This window comes from Malaclemys terrapin, chromosome 5 (assembly GCF_027887155.1).
Source record: "Malaclemys terrapin pileata isolate rMalTer1 chromosome 5, rMalTer1.hap1, whole genome shotgun sequence".
NCBI lineage: Eukaryota > Metazoa > Chordata > Testudines > Emydidae > Malaclemys > Malaclemys terrapin.
Window position 1 is genome coordinate 137,275,738 of NC_071509.1, and position 22,583 is coordinate 137,298,320.

Here is a 22,583-nt window from a genome sequence, read left to right on the forward strand (position 1 = left end):
ATCTTGTCATTTTGTAACCATCAGAGGCAAGAGGACCCACCATTGGAGACAGACTATGATGGGCAGGCTGTGGCCAACAGAAAGGAGAGGACCTGGAGGAATTCCTCACAGCTAGAAGTTTCCAATCAATAACAGGTCCTCAGTGTGGAAACTGGAAGTTACGTCTCAAGATCCAGTTGCTCCAAGGGAATGGAGAGATGTATGGGACAGACCTGTGGATGGCAGCTCCGCCCAACCTGTAAGAAAATCAGGCTTGTCTACAAAGAGTTCTTCAACCAACCAAGCAAGATAGGCAATCCTTGTTGGGGATTCAATACTCAGAAGAACTGAAGGAACATTCAGCAAGGGAGAGGTGGACAACAGGATGATGTGCTGCCTTCCTGGAGAGGTGTCACTCTAAGATTGCACAGGTTTTGAAATCGATGGGAAAGGATCCATTACTGATGGTTCATATTGGCACTAAGGACACTGCATCTCAGAACATCACACAGATAGAGATGACTTCAGGGAATTTGGAAAAACGCTAAAGAAGGAGAATGTCCAAGCGATCTTCTTTGAGATCCTTCCTGTTCCATGAGCAAAGGAAGAGAGAAGGCAGAAGATTCTTGGAAGTGAACCGATGGCTACGTAGGGTGGAGGAGTTTGGTTTTTGTGGAACATTGTTCCACCTTCCACAGGGAGAAGGGGCTCTTTAGTTTGAATGGCCTGCACCTCGATAGAAGGGAGACCAGTCTCATTGGGGACAGGCTGCCTAGACTAGTCAAGAGGGGGTTAAACTAATAGCAAAAGGGAAGGGTAAAATAGTGAAGATCTGAGCACTCTGCACATAATCAAGATGTTGAGACCAAAATTAATCAAGGAATCAAAGAACATCACCAGAAGATCCTGGGTAACACACAAGAGGAATTGGAATTTCTCATTTATGAGCATAAATTTGATCTAGTTGGTATAACTGAAACCCGGTGCAATGATTCCCATGACTGGAATATTAAAATCAGTGGTTATAATCAATTTAGGAAAGACTGGGGGAGAATGGGACTGGAACTATTGTGTAAAAATACCATTTCCTGTTTCCAAGTCATGGATGACTCAGAATAAAATGATTTTGAATGTTTACAGATCAATATCCTACCAGATAGAGCACAAGATAGGGTGTTAGTTGACGTCTGCTATAGACTACCGAATCACACTATGGACCGGGATGACCAGCTCCTTACATACCTATCTATAATATGTTGGGGAAAAAAGCTGTGTGATCATGGGGGACTTCAATTTGAGTGACATATGCTGGAGCTCCCATGCTGCCAGTTGTAAAACATCCTTGGAGTTTCTAAATATTATAAATGAGAATCTCCTAACTCAAAAAATGTTGCATCCAACACAGGGGAACACTCAATATGAGCCCTTGCCTTGACGGATAAAGAGGAACTGATACAAATGATATATACCTGGTGCTGTAAAAGTGCCAATTTCGCAAAGCTGAAAACAATTCTGAGGCAAATCAGCTGTGAGGAAGAATTTAATCCGAAAAAAATGTGAGTGATAATTGGAAATTATTTAGAACACTTTACTAGATGTGCAAAAAGCCACAATCAAGGCAGAAGGCTGTTTCAATTTAAAAAAAAACTGGTTTGGAGGGTAAGTGGAGGTGTGTATGTATAATCCAGTGCAAGAAATGAGAAGTAGATAGTAATGAATATAATTCAGAAGCTAGGAATTGTATAAAATTGATGAGAGAAGCAAAGGGACACAAAGCGAAATCTATGGTCAGCAGGATGAAGGGAATAAGAGAGAATTTTTAAAGTATATTAGGAATAAATCTTAACATTGATCCTTTAGTAGATTGAAATGGAAGAATTATTGATAATAATGGAGAAAAGGCAGAAGTGTTCTCTATGTGGTAAAAAAACAAATTTTATGGTCATGTCATATGATAACATTTTTTTCCCTTTCCATTAGTACTTCAGGAGGATCTTAAACAGCAGCTACTAAAATTACACATTTTTTAAATCAGCAGGTCCAGGTAACTTGCATCCAAGAGTTTTAAAAGAGCTGCCCAAGGAGCTTGTTGGACTGTTAATGTTGATTTTCAGTAAGTCTTGGAACAGTTGGGAAGTTCCAAAAGACTGGAAGAACGCTCATGTTGTGCCAATATTTTAAAAATGTCAATGGGATGGCTGGGTAATTATAGGCCTGTCAGTCTAACATTGATTCCCAGGCAAGATAATGGAGTGACTGATATGGGACTTGATTAATAAAGAAATAAAGGTATAATCAATGCCAATCAAGATGGGTGTATGGAAAACAGATCCTGTCAAACAAACTTGATATCTTTTTTTTTTTATGAGATTACAAGTTTGGTTGACAAAGATAATACCCTTCATGTAATATACTTAGACTTCTGTAAGTCATTTGACTTGGCATCGCATAACATTTGATTTAAAAACTAGGAAGAGATCAAGTTAACATGGCACATGATAAATGGATTAAAATCCGACTAATGGAGAGGTCTCAAAATGTAATTGTAAATTGTGAATCGTCATAGAATGGGTGTGTTTCTTGTCGGGTCCTGCAGGGATCATTTATTGGACCTACACTATTTAACATTTTTATTAATGACCTGGAAGAAAACATAAAATCATCCCTGTTTAAAGTTTGCAAATGACACAAAAGGTGGGGGCAGGGGTAAATAACGAAGACAGGTCACTAATATGGAGTTATTTGGTTCATCTGATGAGTTGCAAGTAAACAATATGCATTTTAATATTGCTAAATGTAAGTGCATGCATCTAGGAACAAAGAATGTAGGCCATACTTGCACGATGGGGGATTATATCCTGGGAAACAGTGATTCCGAAAAAGATTTGGGGGTCAGGATGGATAATCAGCTGAACATGAGCTCCCAGTGTGATGCTGTGGCCAAAACAGCTAATGAAATTCTTGGAGGCATAAACAGGGGAATCTTGAGTAGGAGTAAAGAGGTTATTTTACCTCTGTATTTGGCACTGGAGCGACCACTGCTGAAATAGTGTGTCCACTTCTGGTGTCACTATTCAAGAAGGATGTAGATTAATTGGAAAGAGTTCCAAGAAGAGCCGTGAGAATGCTTAAAGGACTAGAAAACAGGCCTTATAGCTTTCAGAGTAGCAGCCGTGTTAGTCTGTATCCGCAAAAAGAAGAACAGGAGTACTTGTGGAGCTCAATCTATTTAGTATAACACAGAGAAGGTTAAGGAGTGACTTGATTACAGTCTATAAGCACCTACATAAGGAACAAATATCAGGCTCTTTAATCTACTATTGGACTGTATAACACAATCCAAGGGCTGTAAGGTGAAGCTTGATAAATTCAGACTGGAAATCCGGCATACATTTTTAACACGGAGAGTAATTTACCATTGGAACATCTTACCAAGGATCATTGTGGATTCTCCATCACTGACAATTTTCAAATCAAAATTGGATGATGTTCTAAAAAATCTGCTGTAGGAATTGTTTTGGGGAAGTTCTCTGGCCTGTGCTAGACAGGAGGTCAGACTAGATGATCCCAGTGGTCCCTTCTGGCCTTGGAATCGATGAATCTGGTTAGCCTCTCCATGTTAACTTGGTCATCCACACTAATGCTCTTTGTCACCCTCTAGTCACTCAAACACCTAAGAGGATAATAAGTTTGCTTCTACCTTCAAGCTAAGGACATTGGCTCTTCAGCCCAGGCAGTGGAGATCAGAGAACCTAGGTTCAGTCCCGGCAGATGACCAACCCAGGAGCATCAAAAATGGCACCCGGTTGCGTATTCCTTGGTGGTGTGTATTAGTTTGGTAGGGCCAAATCCTAGCAAAATTCCCATTTGCTGCAAGAAGGCCAGGCTTAGCTCTCACCGTGAACTCCTCCACTGGTGCCAGTAGATGTAGCCCTATGGACTTCCATGGAGCTATGCCCATTCACGGCAGCAGAGTCTCTGACCCTTAACGTTTAAGAAGGCTAGGTAAATATTCCAGTGTCCCGATTGTACATTTGTCTCTGGAAGGTCTGTTGTTCAGATGATATGCAGGACGGGTTGAGATTTTAATGGAAATAATGTTAGCAAACGGGCGGAAGAGTGAGGGCATCATTACGTTCATGGCTTCTACTGGCCTCCTATATCAAACTGAAGCTCCTGACTATGTCTTTGCTGTTATCTCCATTGACTCCTCTAAGCTGCACATCAAATTGACTTCCTTCTCCAGTTCCCATATCTGAGCTTTCTTCTTCGCAGCTCCCTGTACCAGAACACTCCCCTTCTACCTCCTGTCCTGACCTGATCTGTCATAAAGCCATCCTCTGTTCTCCAAGTCCCTCTCTAAAACAAACCCCTTCCAAGTGCTTAATGCTTTGTCCCCCATGTGTAGGGCCAGATTGTGATTCCTTACCCATGTTGAATGGTACCTTACTGCTCAGATAACCCCTTTGGAGTTAGGTGCTATTCAGAATGGATTAGGGTATCAGAATCAGGCCCATAGAGGCAGTAGCTAATCTGATGCCAGGACCTCAAATCACTATCCAATAATCAAATAATGATTTAAAAAAAAAAGGTAACTGTCAAAACACATGGTTTGTCTGTGTCATGGTTCAATAGCTTTTCAACCACTGTTGTTTTGCATGTTTAGATTGTAAACCCTTTAGATCAGTGACTTTGTCTTCATAGCTCTTTCAAGTATCTAGCATTCTGTTGTTGCTATGCAAATAATATATAACACAAATAATCATCAGAACAGGCAAAGGGGGTGAAGGGAATGGAGGTTTTAAAATCTACAATAGGAACACAGGAATTGCCAGATTGGATTCAACCCAAGAACCATCCAGTCCAGTTTTCTGCCTCAAACAGTAGCCGATGCCAGATGCTTCAAAAGAAAGTGCAAGAAACTTCCTCACTTCTAGTAGTTAGAGATTGGTTTAAACCTTGAAGCCTGGCGGTTAATATCCCTTTCTCTCTCTCTTTCTGTCTCTCTCTCTGGAGCCAACAGAACCCCATTTGGATTACGACTTCCTTGAAACCAAAATGTCTCCTTTCAGTTTCGACAAAAGGGCATACTTTGCTGAAATGCCATTTTTTCTAAATGTTCCTACCAGCTGTAATTATGGTAGCACCTACGAGCTAGTCATGGAACAGGGCCCAATTGTGCCAGGTTCTGTGCAAACACAGAACCAAGAGATGGTTTCTGCCCCAAACCCTGAAAATCGAAGAAACTGACAACTCAGTCCCTGCAATATTCTACAGCTTGTGAAGCCCCCCTGGAAAACATAAACAGCTCTTCCTCGTGAAACCTGAGTAGCACAGTCAATAGAGATTAGCTGCATAGCCGAGTTAAGCCAAAGATCTTCCTGCATGGAGAAGGTGGAGTTAAAATGGTAGTCTGTTTATAAAGTAATGGTGTGCTTGGGATAATGCACTGAAATGTAGGATTACATGTCTAAAAGCACAGTCTCTGTTTGCCCTATTGAAGATTATGAGCTGTGCCTCAAAGCACAGAATTAGGCGTATTGCTTTTATTGAAACATACAGTAATGCAGGGTGGAAAAAAAAATCAATTTAGCACAAGCACATCACATTTTAGACCCCACTAATTATTGATATCTGCTGTCCTGGAGCAAATCATATCCTCCACATGTCTGACAGCTGCTGTTTCTCTATCTTCCTTTTGTTATCTCTAATAGCCTTGAGAAAACTAGTTGGTATCTATCTTAAACTTATTTGATAGATAGGGTTTTTCTTGTGCTTCTAGCATCAGTTTGTGGATAATTCTTTCGCCTGCAGAGATCAAAGCTAAAATTGATCTGGGTCATCAGTACACCTTGTCTAGTCTAATGCCTGTACTCTGCTACTGAACTCTCTGACAAAAGTTACTTATTCCCTCTGCTGTAAAACAAGAGAGTTCTAGGCTGCAGTCTTATATTTTAGAGACTGTGTGCAAGCAACTCTGCTTTCTACAGCTTGTCTAACTGCAGGAGCAGGGTGAATAATGCATATTTTGGTTTCTTGGCTATTTTTAAAAGTAAAAAAAAAAATATCTGGGTGTCAGACTGAAAATGGTAAATTTTCAGTGAATCAAAAAGTCAGAAAATAATTCATTTCAGGTCAAACAAAATGTTTCATTTGACCCAAGAGAAACATTGTATTTCAATTTTAAGCATGTTTAACCTTAAAAAAAATTAAAGAAAATTTTGAAACCAAAAAGTCATTTTGATCCAAACACAAAGACTCTCAAAATGAAAATTTTGATATTTTTTTCAGATTTTTTTTTTCGACTAATAAAAAAAAAACCCTGTCAGAATCTTCATGAAACATTTCAGTATCGGTGAATATGCATTTTTTATTTAAAAAAAGAAAATTGGCCACAAAACTTTGTCCAGCTCCACTTGCTTGTACATTTTTATTAAAAGCTTTGGCAAACAAGGATTTTAGTTTGCTGTGTTTTAACCATTACAAAGCACCTTGTATGTCTCTCCAAAGTGCTCAGCTTCCATCAGTTTCAGTTTGACCAGCACTACCAATTTAAACAGCAACATAGTAACCAAATGATATTTATATCCTCCACCATTCCTGTGTTTTCTCACAGTAAATAAAGGAGAAGGTTGAGCAACTTCTGTTGACAGATGTATCACAGACCTAAAAAAAGGACTGGCCGTGTTTGAATTGAATGGACTGGGTAACTGGCTGGAAGGGAGAGCTCTTTCTACACCATGGAGCCAGTTTAAAGTCACGGGAATTGCAGCTTTATTTTCAGAAAATTTGACTCCTGATGTGTTTGTTGTTAAAGACAGGTTATTGCTTTGGGTCCGTGCTAGTGCATTTGGATCAATATTTATGCCCTTGCTGAGAGGAAGGCAAAATTACACATGTTTAAAAGACTGGCTGCTCCTTTAGGCCTTGTCTAGGAAAATAAGTTATGCTTAAAAAATATGTTTGCTAACATGTTTCAAAACCACAAATGAAAACGAGGGTTTAACAGCTTTAAAACATGTTAGATGGTTGTGATCAACCCTGGAGGGATAGGGGGATGCAGCATTGATGAGAGACCGCTAATATGTGCTACCTATATTATTTGTCTAGACACGGCCTTAGCAAACCACCCAGCACATAAGGTTTTGCCTCTAGAGCCTGGTTTTATTTTGCAATTGATGAGGGTACCAACAGAAATCATCCAGAACCTCACCCATTATTTCCTGCACAGAGGCCTTCTGTTTTGTTTTGCCAGTGACTTAATTGATGCATGAGGGGATTTTAACAGGAAGGAGAGAGTGTGTCTGGGTGACAACTCATGCTGGTTTTTCACCCTCAGTGAGACAGGACAGGTTTTATGTTCTTAAAATCAATTCTATCCATTGCTTTTAAGTCAGATTTCCCATAGGAGTTCTGTAATCATACTCTGGGTTGGTTAGCCTTGTTCTCCAGCCAGTCGGCCTCAGTGTTCTGAAGGCTGATCCAACCTCTGCCAGCAGACAATGGCTGAAAAGGGCTGCTGGGGATCTCCAGAGGCCAGAGGAGAACTAGATGCACCCATTTCCCCAGGAAGGTATCCTTTACCTGCAGTGGGGGAAGGGATGGTATAGGAGCTCCTTAAGTGGTTCCATGCTACTTGATGATCCTTCTACATGGGGGAGATCTGGGGGCTGGATCAGGGGATTAGCAGCACTTTGCAGTGGAGGAATGTCACAAAGTAGGGCCAAAGTCCCTCTCTTTTCCTTTTCAAATAGTATAGTGCAGAGTCCCTCCCAGGTGGAATTTGCTGGCTTGGCAGGTGGAAAATGCAGATGGTTGAAAATTTTCCATCAAAAAATCTTTTTTTTTTTTTTTAATGGAAAATTGGGTTTTCAGTAAAGTGAAAATGTTCACAGATGTCAGCTTTCCTCAATTTTTTCTTTATTTTTTGTTGGAAACCCCCGAAACTGAAAAAGGGGGTGAAAAACTGAACATTTTTCTGTTTTTAATCTGAAAACCAAAAGGATTGCAGTTTTGGAGGGCTTGGGGGGCATTTTTATCAAACATTTAAATTTTCTGCTGAAAAGTTTGGTGAGAACAAGCTTTTACTGAATTTTTTCTGCAGGGGGAAAAAGAACCTTTTCCAAACTGCTCTAGTAGAAAATTCAGCTTTTTCCTTGGAAGTTGGGCGAGATATGGCAATCAAACAAAAGTCTAAAATAAACATGGACTCCTTCCCCCTCCACTCCATACACACACACACTCTTTGGTACAATTCTGCCACAAGGCTTGGGCATTCGCACACACGACACTCATCTGATGATTGCACACTCGACATTCAAACTGAGCCAACCAGACAGTTTGGAGGTGGGCAGTTTCCCCTATAACCATATGTACTGTGCTGCATGTTCATTCCATATTTCTACTGTATTTGACTTTCTACTATTTGACGTAGACAGTTTTATGGTCTCACGATTCTAGCAGTGATCTAAAAGGACACTGTTGCTACTAATAAGAAATGAGGTTTAGAAGCTACACCATGAAATTAAATGTAATTCTTTATGAATTAAATAGGTCCCCAGTGGAACCCTTCCCGTATTGGCCTGCGACTAGAACGCAGTAAGTATTTATTTGGATGTCAAACCACCTACTAGTATATTACGAGTCTGTTAGCTTGTGTTTCTTCCTAACACTATTACACCATATGGGCTAAGCCATTAGCACTTTTGCTAATTAATATGTATGACTAGCTAATTAGATTTCCCCTCAATTAAGGAATTTGTCTGAGGATTTTCATGTTACCTTAGCTCAGTATGCACTATCATGTCAAATATTAATATAAAATAAAAGTATGGGGCAGCAGTTTTCAGTGTAAAGCTGCCAGTGCAAAACTACTGCCACCATCAGGAGTGGATTTACCATGAAACAAGCCGTGCAGTGGCACGGGGCCTCCCAACGACAGGGGGGCCCCAAAATGCAGGACGAATATCTGACAACCTGCCCCTAGTCCCAGCCGGCGGCGCAGCAGGGCTCAGGCAGGCTGTCTGCATGCCATGGCCGGTGTCCCAACGCCACTCCCGGAAGTGGCCGGCTGCTGGCACGTCTTTGCACTCCACAGGCAGGCGGAGGAGGCAGCTCCGCACTCTGCCCCCACCCCCGGGCAGTACACAGAGACCCACTCCCACCCCCTCCTCCCAAGGGACACACAGAGACGTGCCAGCAGCAGCGCAGCCTGGTTAAGGCGGTTCCCTGCCCACTCCGCCTCCCCCCTCTGCTCCGCTTCACTCCCGGACGTGGCCGGCATGTCCCTGCAGCCCCGGGGCGGGGGGGGGGTGTATCTCTGCACACTGCCCCCGCCCCGAATGCCGACTCCGCAGCTGCCATTGGCCGGGAACTGCAGCCAATGGGAGCTGCGGGGGCGGCGCCTGAGTGCAGCGGCGCACAGAGACCCCCTGTCCCCCCTGCCTGGGAGCTGCTGCCAGAGGGGGGCGGGGGTGTGCCGGTCACTTTGGGAGCTGCGCCGCCCAAAGTAAGCACTGCCCCCCTCCCGCATCCCAACCCCCTGCCCCAGCCCAGAGCCCGCACCCAAACTCCCTCCCAGAGCCCGCACCCCTCAGCCCTCCTCCCACACCCCAACCCCCTGCCCTTGTCCAGAGCCTGCCCCCAGCACCCAGTGCCCAACCTGCACCTGTGTGAATAAATAAAGGACTTCATATGCCAGTGATGTCAACCTGTACCCTTTACTTCCACTGGCTCCTTCACAGAGTAGTAGGCACTGTGTTTGCATTCATTGTCCCTCAGAATTAGCTTATCCTTGTTTTTCTGTAGCCCTCCTCCTCATTCTTGTTGAGGGATGGCTGCATGTGGGGGGTTTGGGGCGGAGCCACACCCATGTTTATAGGGGTCAAGTAGGTTAGACCCTTTAATTGCATTAACTCTTCAGTTCTCTTCACTGAGCCGTGGGCATTGTTTGAGGTGGTCTACTTCTGCATCCATGATTTTGAACCTCTAATTCATCCCTCCTTTTTTTCCCATTTTTGACCCCCACCAGTTAGATGATCCTTGGTTTTCTTCTTGGCACCTCTCTTTTGTGGCAAGGGCAGCCATTATTGTTTCACCCACCGCTGGTGCCCTTTATATGTACCTGTCACCCCATGCCCCTCCCTGCACTGTTCTGATGCGTCCCAAGTGATCTGTTCCCCTTTGTCTTTCGCTTTCTTTGTTTTGGAGGTGGAAACATACCGAAGTGTCCTCAGTTGGGTGTGAGAATTGTTCGGGCTTGTGAGGGGGTTGGCCAGTTTGATGATCTGTGTGAGCAGGCCACTGTTGTTTACAGGTTTCGGCCCTTCTGAGAACCTTGCTTCCTCACACAGAACATCAAACTAGCCAACACTCTCTCAAGCCCGAACAATTCACACACAGAATTGAGGATGCTTCGGTAAGTTTCCACCTCCAAAACAAAGAAAACGAAAGATAAAATGCAGACAGGACTACCCTCTGTCCTTGTCCTGTATAAGGAACTCCCATTGAAAGGGACTTTGGATGCCAAAACGGCAAACGGAATGTGGCTCATATCTAAGGGTACCCAAACTCACCCACTAGTTTGGAATCTATCCCTATCCATACAGTGTGGCTTTCCTCGTGGAGTGTTACTCACTATCCCATTGATTTCAGTGAGATTACTCTCAAGGAGTAAGGTACTACACCATGTAAGTAAGGGTGGAAGAATCTCACGTCTAGCTTGCAAATGTTTCACAAAGTCAGAAAGAGACAAACCCACTGGATTTTGCATTTGACAAATGCTCTACGGCCACCATTTATTACAAGCTAGATAACAGAAATATCAGTAGCCTGCTGACTTGGATGGATGATATGTAAAGACACTTGGACATTCTCCCAAAATACGAACCAATCTTTTTGGAGGTTCAAATGGTTTTGTCAGTCTGCTGTTAGTAGTATTCCAGTAGCAGCCCCACTGATGTATAAACATATAATGAGAGAGAGAGACTCTGCCCTGAAGAGCTTACAAGTTAAATAGACTAGAAGGACAAGGGGAAATAGATGAAGTGACTCAGCCAAGGTCACACAGGAGGTCAGTGGCAGAGCTGGGAACCAACCCCAGGTCTCCTAACTTTCAGTCCACTGCCTTATCCACTACTTCCTAAAAAACTATATTACCTCCTCCCCAGCTGTTACTATATTCTGTACATGCTGGATTCAGCAGGAGTAGAAGCTGGTGCTTGGAAGTACAGTGAGAAAGGCTTTCTAAGCCCAGATTCAAAAAGTCTGTCTAGGTCCAAGAAGGTTGACATAGAGATCTTGGGTTATGGGAGCGTGTCCAAACAGAAGCTGACTTCCTAATCTCTGCAGTTCCACCCATCACTAACTACCACTGAGCATGAAAAAAGCGAACATTTGACCAGAAACAGTTCAGGGATTCAGAGACGGAGACATCGTCTCACATGGTGCCTTTCTGTTAAACCTTCTAAGGCATGATCTAAAACTGCTTTACAGAAGGGTTTATGCAATTCTGAACAATAAGTCCCTTTATAGAGTAGATGCACAGGAGTCAACCCCATAACAACTGTTGTGTGTTGCTTCTCAATGCAGTGTCATCTTCACACTTGTGTCATCGTGAGGATAACATCTAATACAAATCCTATGAGCACTAGACGTAGAGAGTAAGAACTGAAAGCACCAAATACATCAGAAAACGAGTGGTTTCCTTTTCACTCCAGACCCAGTTCATTGGGTGGAACATGAATTATAACCATTGCTTAACTCCTGTGTGTCTTGCATTTTATGCTGAGTCTTTGCAGGGGGTGTATTATTCAAACCATTTGGTCTTGCTTCTTGGTCATTCTAGATGGGCCCTATTTGAAGGATTCCATTAGCATTCAAAGCTTGGCCGTTTCCTCGATCATTACGCTGTATTTTACAGATCTGGGTCAGCAGGTCACTTGGACCACGGTAAGTATGTCCTTGTAACAATCAACATGATAGATCTTAATGTAAAACACACTTAAGGTTCGGATTGCTTCCACTCCCTTGGCCTGTCCTTCTCTATGGCAAATTGCATCATTATTGTATCATTCCTCAAACCCGAATTAAGTGATAGTCAGCTAAGTCGTCAACCTAGTCGCTCGGACATCCAATTAAAGATCAGAGGACGGACATAACAATAGTGCCTGAGGGGAAAGAAATCAATTTTTAAAAACAATTTTATCTTAGGCTAAACGTACCTGTGAAGGACCTTTGACCAAAGATCTTCATTTGCTGCACAGGCTCTTTGGGATTCAGAATGAAAGGGCATCGATCTAAAACTTCACTAAAACAGGAAGATAATCTGATTGTAGTAGCTCAGTGCATTTACCCATCAGTTCACCGGAAAGGGGAATAGGAAGGATCAAGCTATAGATTACGTTATGAAGCTGACTAATGAGGCTAAGGATTCCAAGGTATTTTAACCGCTTTGATATGGGTTGCCACAAGGACAGAATTAATTTGCAATAGATACTGAAATTTACTTTATGAAATAGCAACATAGTTCTATTACAGTAGCGCCCGCTGGGGCTTACTTACCATTGTGCTAAGCACTGTACTGATACCTAGTAAATGGCAGTCCTTGCCCCGAAGAGATTAGTGTCTAAATAGACAAGACAGTTAAAGGGTAGGAGAGGAAATGGAGATATACAGCAGGTCGGTGTAGAGGTGGGATTAGAACCCAGGTCTCCTGCACTCAATCCAGTGCTCTGTCTACTCGATCATGCTGCCGTACCCTGTGGCTTTTCTGTAAGGTCTGAAATGTGATTTTTGGGAGCCCTAGACCCATCAGCAAACAGAGCTTTTGGGGGAGAGGAGGGGAATTCTGGGTTTTTGCATGCGGAAACGTACGTTATTTAGAGTTGCTTGGTTTCTGAAAGCAATAAGAGGAAGTATGTAGTCGTTCATAGCAATTAACACTCTCTGTAAATTACTTACACGTCTTTTAATGTTGCATTTGAATTAGTTTTTAATGGCCATCGAGGAGGAAGGACCAGATTCCCAGCCTTCCCCATACTGGGTATTCCACTCCTTAGCAGTCAGAGAGTCAGAATTAAAGCCATTCTCAATGGGCTGGGTGGAGCCATACTGCATGAGGAGCAGTGTGGAACTCCTGCCTCCCAGAGGCAGCCCTGGGATGGAATTGTGACTCCGGGAGCCACCCGCCTCTCGGACAGGAGGGCCTGGATGACCGCAAGTCTTACAAGGGAACAGCTTCCTCTGCACATGTCCTAGGCAGCTCCTCTTGACCCTCTCCCAGCCCTCTTGTTGGGAGGGGCGTGCAACAAGAAAGCAGGGCCTCCGCTCTGCACCAAGCCAGGGATTGGGAAGGCGGGGGGATGTGGCTGTCCTGCTCGCCTTGAGCATGTCCAGGGCCAAGTCTAGCCCATGGTGAGGAAGGCTGTGAGAATCTGGCCCTTAGTATTTCAATGTCTTGGTCAGAATCAATAGGGGAAGGTAATTTGAAGCTAATTTGCATGTAGCCAGAGCCCTGCCACGGGGCAGGAGAGCACTGGGAAGATTCCCACCTTAGAGAAGCAAAATGTCTCTTAGAGCTGCTCGCTTGCACTGTGGGAAATTAATCTATGACGCCCCTCCAAGGACGCAACACACTTTCCCCCTCCTCTCTCTGGCGGGGCAGCTCCACAGGCTAGTGCACAGAGTGACAGAGGGCTGAGTCCTGGCTCCACCCACTTTCTGCCCTCTTTCCAGTGAGTTGCTCCCAACCAGATACTAGCCCTTGTGCTCCCTGAAATATACAGGCTGCCGTTCCGGCTAGTCCTTACAGGGTAAGTCTTCGCTGCCAAGCCTGGGCTAGCTTCATACGTGTGGAGTATCCCCGTTGCAAAGTGCTACCTGTGCCTGACCCATGTAACTGCATCCAGGGTTCTGTACTAGCCCGTGTGCTGGGATGGATTTCTGGGGGTATAGCCCATGGTTCTTAGCGGTGCATTAAAGTGGGCTGCTCTGTTCATTCATTCACAGGGCGCGCTCTCTCTCTCACCTCGCAGGGAGCTGCTCTCTGTGGCAGGGACAGGGGACAAGGCTTTTTGAATATAATCTCCAAGTGGGGTGGTACTCATTGTTTATGCAGATAGTTCTGAAGGTGAAAGCAAACAGCATTTGGCAGCAAGAGCTTTTAATGAGCGTGTCATCCAGGAACTCAGTTGGCAAACCACCAAGTGGGCCATAGCGCGCTCGACTGACTTCTGTACCTCTCCACTTCTTTCCTGTCCACCACGCTGAGAAGTGGATCTTCACATCACAGCTTCCCCAGGGGGTGGGTTTGAGATTCTGGGCAGCTGACACGATGATTTCTTGGATGGCATCTCTGTATGCTGCACTTCCACAGCCTTTGAGCTGGCAATGGTTGGGTTAAGCCACAGTGCAGAAACAGGGAACAGTTAGACAGGAATCTACAACCCCAGTGGAATTGTGGGATAGCACTGAGGACTAACAGCACCCACGCTTGATTCGCGGCATTCTCCCCGCAAAGTAGGCATGTTGCCCGCCCATGAAGTGGAATTTCAGCTCAAGCCTACACCCCCAGCTGTCCCTGTTAGCACGGGCTTAATGCACCCTCCAGCCTAGGTGCGAGGTTTTCCTGTGTGGAGAGATGGGGGAATTAGGCTTTAGCTGGGCTCACTCTGTAGTGAAGACATACCAACACAAGCTGTGCATGTGTAGTGGCTCCTCAGTGCCTCCCCTGCACTGCAGCTTAAGGTGTAATGGAGCAGGGATGTGATCCGCCCCTCAGTAATCCGGATAGGTAGCAATCACTGCACATTACTAACCATTACTGCAAATCACTTACCCAGCGGACCCATTTTTACTGTGCCTCAGCAATGAACTAGTGCTTTGCAGACACACTGGCAAAAGGCTCGCTACTGCCTGACTTTGGCCTGGTCAAGGGCAGCTTCTGGTTCAGAGCACATCTCTTCCCTGCAACTTGTGATGGTCTTACAGTCCTAGCCCTCTAGGTTCTCACCTGTAGGCATTTGTAGCTGTCCTGCCGAATGAATGCCTCATAGATCTCTGCTTACCCTGGAGGGCAGACGGCAACACTCTGAAAGGCGATTTCTTGAAGGTTGAACTCAGAATCGCAGGAGCATCTGCCCAGTACGCCCTTCCCTTTGAGTGTCTAGTTCCACCACTTCAGCCAGATCCTCAACTGGTGTAAATCAGAATAAGTGTGTGGTCTAGGGTTGCCAACTCTGACTGAAGCTATTCTGAGAGATTTTTTCCCCCAACATGACGTAATGTCATTTTCTTAAAATATCCTATTAAAATCTCCCAGATTGCTTTCAATAGTCACCAGGAGATCAATGCTGATTCCGGGAGACTCCAGGCCAATCCTGGAGGGTTGACAACCCTAGTGTTGACTTCAGTGGGGTTAATTCGATTGACCATATATGGCCCATTGACTTCCATAGAGCTAGGCTGGTTTACAGCAGTTGAGGATCTGGTTCCCTTTCTTTTTCAAGCATCCCACTCATGGGAAGGAATTGTAGAACCTCCCTGCAAAGCGAAAAGTGCTTCTGGTGCTGTTTCATGTTTGTTACAACTAACTAATCTGCAATAACCGTGTTTAATCTCTTCCTTCCCAGTGGTTTATGTCACCTAAAACAGTAGCATAACCAAAGCTTAATTTCCCATTGTAAATAATGAATTTATTGCGAGGCATCAGTACCGCGGGCGGTAGCATCTTTTACTATTTAATCCATGTGTAGAAAGTCCTCTCCGTGGGTTTCTCAGTATTCGTCTTACCACATTGTGTCCCACAGACTAAACTGTCTCCGTTCTCAGCAGGAGGAATATTCTTCCTCGCTGTGCCATTAGTTTAAATATTCAGAACTTTTATGGTAGGGTTATTCTATAACAATATAGTTACAGTGTATAAACTATTGTATTGTACAATAAAAGGCATTTAAAACTTTTATTTATTTAAGGTTTATGGTTATTAATAATTATAGTAGTACTCCAAGGCCCCAGCCAAATGAGGTAGAGTAGGGATTTGAGCACCTGAGTGCACTGGCCACCAGGCTACTGGGTATTCTGCAGTGGGTTGGCCCCCTCTGCTGGTTTTTCATGAGAAAGGGCTGACTTGGTTTGGGCACCCCGCTCCCGGAGAGACTTCATGGCTGAGAATCCCAAGCCGAGATGGCATCTCCCTTCAGACCATCGGTCAGTCATCTAGAGGGACAGATCCATGGGAGTTAGCCACCTTTCTGAATCTGGGCCCTAAACCCCATCTCTTCCTTCTGCATGTCAGGCCTTGTGAGTTTAGGCAGATCTCCACTCAGCTGCTTGGCTTCTGAGCACCCCTCTGTCTAGGCACCTAAGTCTCCCCATGCGTGGTATGGGAGCCTGGGCACCTAACTTGCAGCTGAAATTTCCACTTGGCCACAGGGCACCTACAAGTTAGGGGTTGCAACTCCTAAGCCACTTTTTGAATCTAACCCCAAGTGATTTAAGAGCCTAAGTGCCATTTTCAAAAATGACAAAGGCGCTTAGGACCCTAAATCTCATCAAAAGTCAATGGAGCTTAGACTCGTAAGTGCTTGTCACGTGAAGTACTGTGACGGGGTCTCACGGGGTTCAGCCTCCTGGCCCCGCTCCCCAATGAGACAGGACCAGTTCTAGCTGATGCAACACCCATGCTCTTTATTCTTGTGCCTGGTCTCCTCCTCCTGGTCTCCATCCCCCTGGGCTCACTTCCTCCCAAGCTTTTAGCCCCTGTTAACGAGGTGGGCAGGTGAGCAGGTGTGGCCAGTTTCCAGGCCAGTCCTAGCTAGTGGCCAGCCTCTGCCCATTTCCCCTGATTGGGGCTGGAGTGGCAGGAGCTGATTACTCTACAACTAACATTCCCACTGAGAACAGTTCTTCCCCACAATCTAGTCTCAACAGGCACTGGAAATCTGGCCAGTTGATTTAGATGCCTAAACGGGCACTGAGCTCTTTCAGAAGTTGGCCCTATGTGTCTTCCAAGCAACTAACATACTTTTGATCACTCTACAGCTACTCTTAAGAGGTTTCTTCTGTTTGATTTGGAACCAATTCCAAAGCAATTCCCCATCATCGGTAAAAGTGAATCATTCAGACCAGGAGAATTTTGCACACCAGAAAGAACTTTTAAAGTGTAACCAGTGTACATAAATAATATAAAATTAATAATTTGTTCTCCCAGTTTAAACAGTACTATTACTTTAAGAAATGTTGGGGGGGGGGGAATTGTTCTCTTCCAGCTGTCTCTTATAGTGCTGGGTGGATGAGGTAATATTTACTAGAGCAACTTCTGTTGGTGAGAGAGAGAAGCTGTTGAGCTCCATTGAGCTTTTTGTAAATTTGTCTGCTGAGTTGGTCAGAAGATGGATTATCTATCCCTCAAAACAGTTGGAGATTTGTTTATCTGGAGTTGTTTAAAAAAAATCACTTTTTTTTAACAAAATGAAATTCTGGAGGGAAAAATTGGTTCAGGTCAATTATTAGATTTATTTTTTCTTAAAAGATCTGCTCTATGAACTATTTTTGAGAAGTTCTTTGCCCTGGGTTAAGCAGGAGGACAGACTAGATCAGGGATTCTCAAACTGTGGGTTGGGACCCCTCGGGGGGTCATGAAGTTATTATGTGGGGGAGTCACGAGCTGTCAGCTTCCACCCCAAACCCCACTTTGCTTCGAGCATTTATAGTGGTGTTAAATATATAAAAAAGTGTTTTTAATTCATAAGGGGGGGTCGCACTCAGAGGCTTGCTATGTGAAAGGGGTCGCCAGTCGAAAAGTTTGAGAGCCACTGGACTAGATGGTCACAATGGTCTTTTCTTGTCTTAGAATCTGTGACTCAAAACATTTTATTCCAATGTCAACCATTGTTTTATTTTTAATTTTGTATATATACAAGTTTTGAAACAAAAAATCAGAACTTTTTATTCTAAAAATGTCGAAACAATATTTTCAAAACTTTTTTCAACATTTTTCTGAAATAAAATTTCTTCATAATTGATACAATTTTGTAAAACATTTCAGTTTAATCAAAATAGGTTTTTCTTACAGGAAATGCCATCTCTAGTCTCTTCCCCTCCTGGTTTCTTATGGGACTAAAATTAGCACAAACGTGTAATTTACTTCTATGCAAGCACTGTTGGTTGTTTTAGCTAAGCACTGGGAGTAGAAACGGTTAGTTTGCTGCTGCAGAGATGCTAGTGGGAGCTGAGTTCACAGATCATTTTTATATGGCTCCCGTAAAAATGCTACCTTGATGGGTTTGAATGGGGTATTGGGGCTTTGTTTAATCTATGACTAATTTTGGGCCTAATCTAGATGGCAGAGACCCCTTTTATATATTGCCTTGTTGTCTGGCTGACAGATACACAAGTCTCTTATTGTAAATCAGCCTCAAGCCACTCCTCTATCTATCTAATTCAGGTGTTCGTTAAAACTCTCCTTATTTGGGCAGTGATTACACAATCAGGTTTAGCTGGGTCTGTTATCTAGCCACTAAAAGTGTCAGGCGCCATCATTATCCTCATAGTCAGAGGTGAAGAAAATATGATAAAAGCCAACTCGAAGAGGTGAGAATGAAGCTTTATTAATTTGAGGGTTAAATCTGCCAATTTAATGAGGTTGTTAAGATCTGAGGACAGAACTTCATTTAGGCTTCCATGCAGCAATGTATTTAAGCATGTGCCTAACTTTAAGAACATGAGTGCCATTGACTTCAAAGAGATTATGCATATGCCTAAAGGTAGTCAATTTCTTAAGTACACCTCTACCTCGATATAACGCTGTCCTTGGGAGCCAAAAAATCTTATCGCGTTATATCGAACTTGCTTTGATCCACTGGAGTGCGCAGGCCCGCCCCCCCAGAGCACTGTTTTACTGCATTATATCCGAATTCGTGTTATATTGGGTTGCATTATATCGGGGTAGAGGTGTACCTTGCTGTTTGGGGGAATTAAAATGTTTGGTTTAACAGCAGAACTGGAACACTTATTTAGGGTTTGTCTATACATGCCACTCAGGAAAGTTAATTTGAATTAAGTAAAGGTGTGAATTTAAAGTGGATTAGTGAAACTAAGTTAAACCTCTAGGTGTATGCTTTTATTCTGAAATAAAGTGGATTTCATTTGATTTAGATTAATTCACTTTTTAATTAAAATAAATTAGATTAAATCCAATTTAATTCTGAATAAGAGCATCGATGCAGGGGTTCTGTGTGATTTAATTAATCCACTTTAAAGTTAATTCAGATGAATCTTTCTGAGTGTCCCCATGTCGATGCCTTAGATTGTAATGATTTAGATGATAAACTCTTGTCTTTTTGTTCTGTATTTGCGCTGTGCCCAGCACAATAGAGTCCTGGACCAAGACTGAGGTTCGTAGATATTACTGCAACACAAGTCATTAGTAATAATCAGTTACACTGTTCTAAGTGCAGGAAGACTTTCATTCTCTAACTTGACTTACTACTGCACGCTGCAATGGATGTCTGTAATTATAAATAATACTATTGGTTGAAAACGGGAATTATTTTAGATGGGAATTAAATTCTGTTGATCATTTCCCATAAAAAAATATTTTTGATAGAACACTGAAACCCATTTTTTTCCATTTTTGAAAATTGTTTTTGTTTTCAATAAAAAATATTCAGCATCTGAAAACAAAGAAAAAAACAAAAAACCATTTACCAAAAAATGGGGAAAAATCTAGAAAAAATTTAGTTTGGTCAAAGAAACATTTTTGGTGAAAGAAACAAAGAAACCTACAGTCTCAAATAATGGAAACATTATTCAGTTTGGTCCAAGAAGCATTTTTTTTTTACTTTGGCAACAAAATAAAAATAAAATAAAATAAAAACCACCTACAGTCTCTAATAAACAACGGAAACATAATGAGGATGATAGCACTTTTTCTCTTAAACATATTTTCCAAACTAATCAATCTACACCACACGCTTTTGGGGGCAGATAAGTAATGTTATTCCCAATGTAGAGACATGGGAAACTGAGACAGAAACATTAAATAGTTACAAAATAACAAAGTATAATAACTGTAAAGCTATCCCTCTCCTGCCCCCATTCATGTCTGGGTAACGCAACACCGTGCAGGAGGAGAGGACATGGTTTATAGAAAGGATCAGGTATTCCTGTTCCCTCAGAGAGGAAGAGACAAGTCACCTGGTTCTTCTCTTGCTGAGCGTGCACTCTCCCCTGCTAGTGATCGCTAGGCTGATGAGTGTGCTCCAGCCTTGGTTAATGGGGTGCGGTTATTTAGCTCAAGCAGGCTTGTGTTTCATGATTCTGAGTTCCCAGGTTCAGACATGTGAAAAGTACTTCACTTAGGAAGGAAAAATCAAATGTATGACTACAAAATGGGGAATGACTGAGTAGGCGGTAGCACTGCTGGACAGGATCTGGGGGTTATAATGGACCACACACACAATATGAGTCGTCCATACATTGAAGCTGCACAAAAGGCTAATATGATTCCGGGATATATTAACAGTAGTGTTGTACGGAAGATACAGCAGGTACCTGTCCGGCTCCACTCAGCACTGGTGAGGCCTCAGCTGGAGTACTGTGTCCAATTCTGAGCACCACAACTTAGGAAAGATGTGGAGAAATTGGAGAGAGTCCAGAGGAGAGCAACAACAATGATAAGAGATTTAGAAAACCTGACTTAGGAGGAAAGGTTAAAAAAACTGGGCAGGTTTAGTCTTGAGAAAAGAAGACTGAGGGGGGACCTGATAACAGTCTTCCAATATGTTAAGGACTATTATAAAGCAGACAGTGATCAATTGTTCTCCATGTCCACTGAAGATAGGACAAGAAGTTATGGGCTTAATCTGGAGCAAAGGAGACTCGGGTTAGATGTTAGAAAAACCTTTCTAACTCTCTGGACAGTTAAGCTCTGGAATAGGTTCCAAGGGAGGTTGTGGATTTCCCATCATTGGACGCTTTTGAAAACAAGTTGGACAAACTCCTGTCAGAGATGGCCTAGGTTTACTTGGTCCTGCCACAGTGCAGGGGGCTGGACTTGATGACTTCTGGAGGTCCCTTCTACCCCTACATTTCTATGATTCTATGAAGTCTGCGTAATGAAATTGGGGTATGTAAGAAGAGAATCAATCTCCAAACCTTTATGTTTCAATGTATTGTGAGACGAAGTTGCCAAATCACCAAAGATCAGTGGTTCTCAACCTTTTCCATAACAGGACCATCTCCTCCTCTCCAGTCCAGACCTGTTCAGGACCCCTCTCCCAATGTGGCCATATGGGAAGATACCTTGATACCTGTTTGGGAACTCCTGGGGCAGGGCTGCTTTCCAAAGGTTGAGAATCTTTGCCATAGAGAAAGCAAATTATTTGGCTCGGACTCAATGTGAGATTGTGAAAGAGGCCAGGGAATGGGCTGGTATTCAATACCGCAGTCCAGAGGCCATCATTTGGTAAGAGGCAAGACAAATGAAGTGCACAGAGTATGGGGAAGTAATGGGGGAATAGGAGTCCCAGCAAATTTGTGGGATGCTGATAGGATCAATGAATGGGAGGAAATGTGAGTTCAAGATAGAATGGGTGAGCTGATGGTTGGGAGGATATGCCAGTGGATGACTGGAAGAGTGGATCATATATGAGCCTAGGCCTGTGGATTCCATGGCCAATTTGACTACAATTATGTGGCCAGGCCCTCTGATTTCTGTAATGCACCACCAAGGAATTCTGAGGTAAATTGAAAACTCTGCAGTAGTGACAATAGCAAAAGAACATACCATTTTATTAACTAGTTCTACATGCTCAATGTCCTTAGTATACAATTGCCTTAACGCCGACTAACGCATGAAGGTATCATAAAGCCACATTTTGACAAAGCTTTCTGATTTGTTACACCCATTTACATCACTTGAGAATCTGGTCCCAGGAAGTATCTATGCTGAATAAGACGGTGGGTTTTTTACAGTCACTTTTCTGACCATAATTTCGAGACACAAGTGACCTCAGATCTAAACAGACACTTGGTTCATGGCTGAGATTTCTGATTCAATGCATAATATTACGTATAATGCATGTTGCTTTACATTGGCACAACTGGACAAGCCATGAACTAATGCGTGTCAACACTGTGAACTTTGAAAATGTTGTAGCCTTTTGCAAAGGCAAGCTGTACACACATGGTTGGTTTTGTTCTTTAGTTAATTAAGTCAAATAGTTTTCAACGTCCAGAGCTATCAACAAGGAACAGATTGAGTTTGCCTGACACTGTGCCATGGTATAATGTTGTTTAGGCCTTTCTTTGGCCCACATATATTCTCGGCCCTTTGTTATTGCCCAGCGGCTGCAGTGAAATCTACTGATAAGGGAAGCGGGGACCTTCCTGCTGTTGAAATTGGCCAACTGGCTGATCATAATTCATCAGATGCCACTGCTAATAAGGCCAAGTAGAATGCTGTGATTGTTTCTCTCTCTGTCTCAGGAGCAAAAACCACAAGCATATGACTAACCTTGCCAGAATGTCAGTTCTCCAGGAAGCAGCTGGGAGCGTAGTGAATTTTAGGAGAGGCGAACGTTTTATGTTCTATTGAACATAGC

At 43.2% G+C, this 22,583-nt stretch overlaps 1 protein-coding gene across 3 annotated transcripts in view; it reads left to right on the forward strand.

The window, feature by feature from the left end:
- TECRL (trans-2,3-enoyl-CoA reductase like) overlaps nt 1-22,583 on the forward strand; it is a 107,618-nt gene that overhangs the window by 53,251 nt on the left and 31,784 nt on the right. For all 3 annotated transcript variants that reach the window (XM_054031094.1, XM_054031093.1, XM_054031095.1), the window contains 2 exons: nt 8,533-8,577; nt 11,825-11,928. In XM_054031094.1, coding sequence (XP_053887069.1) covers nt 8,533-8,577; nt 11,825-11,928 — 149 coding nt within the window. The remainder of the gene's footprint in view (nt 1-8,532; nt 8,578-11,824; nt 11,929-22,583) is intronic.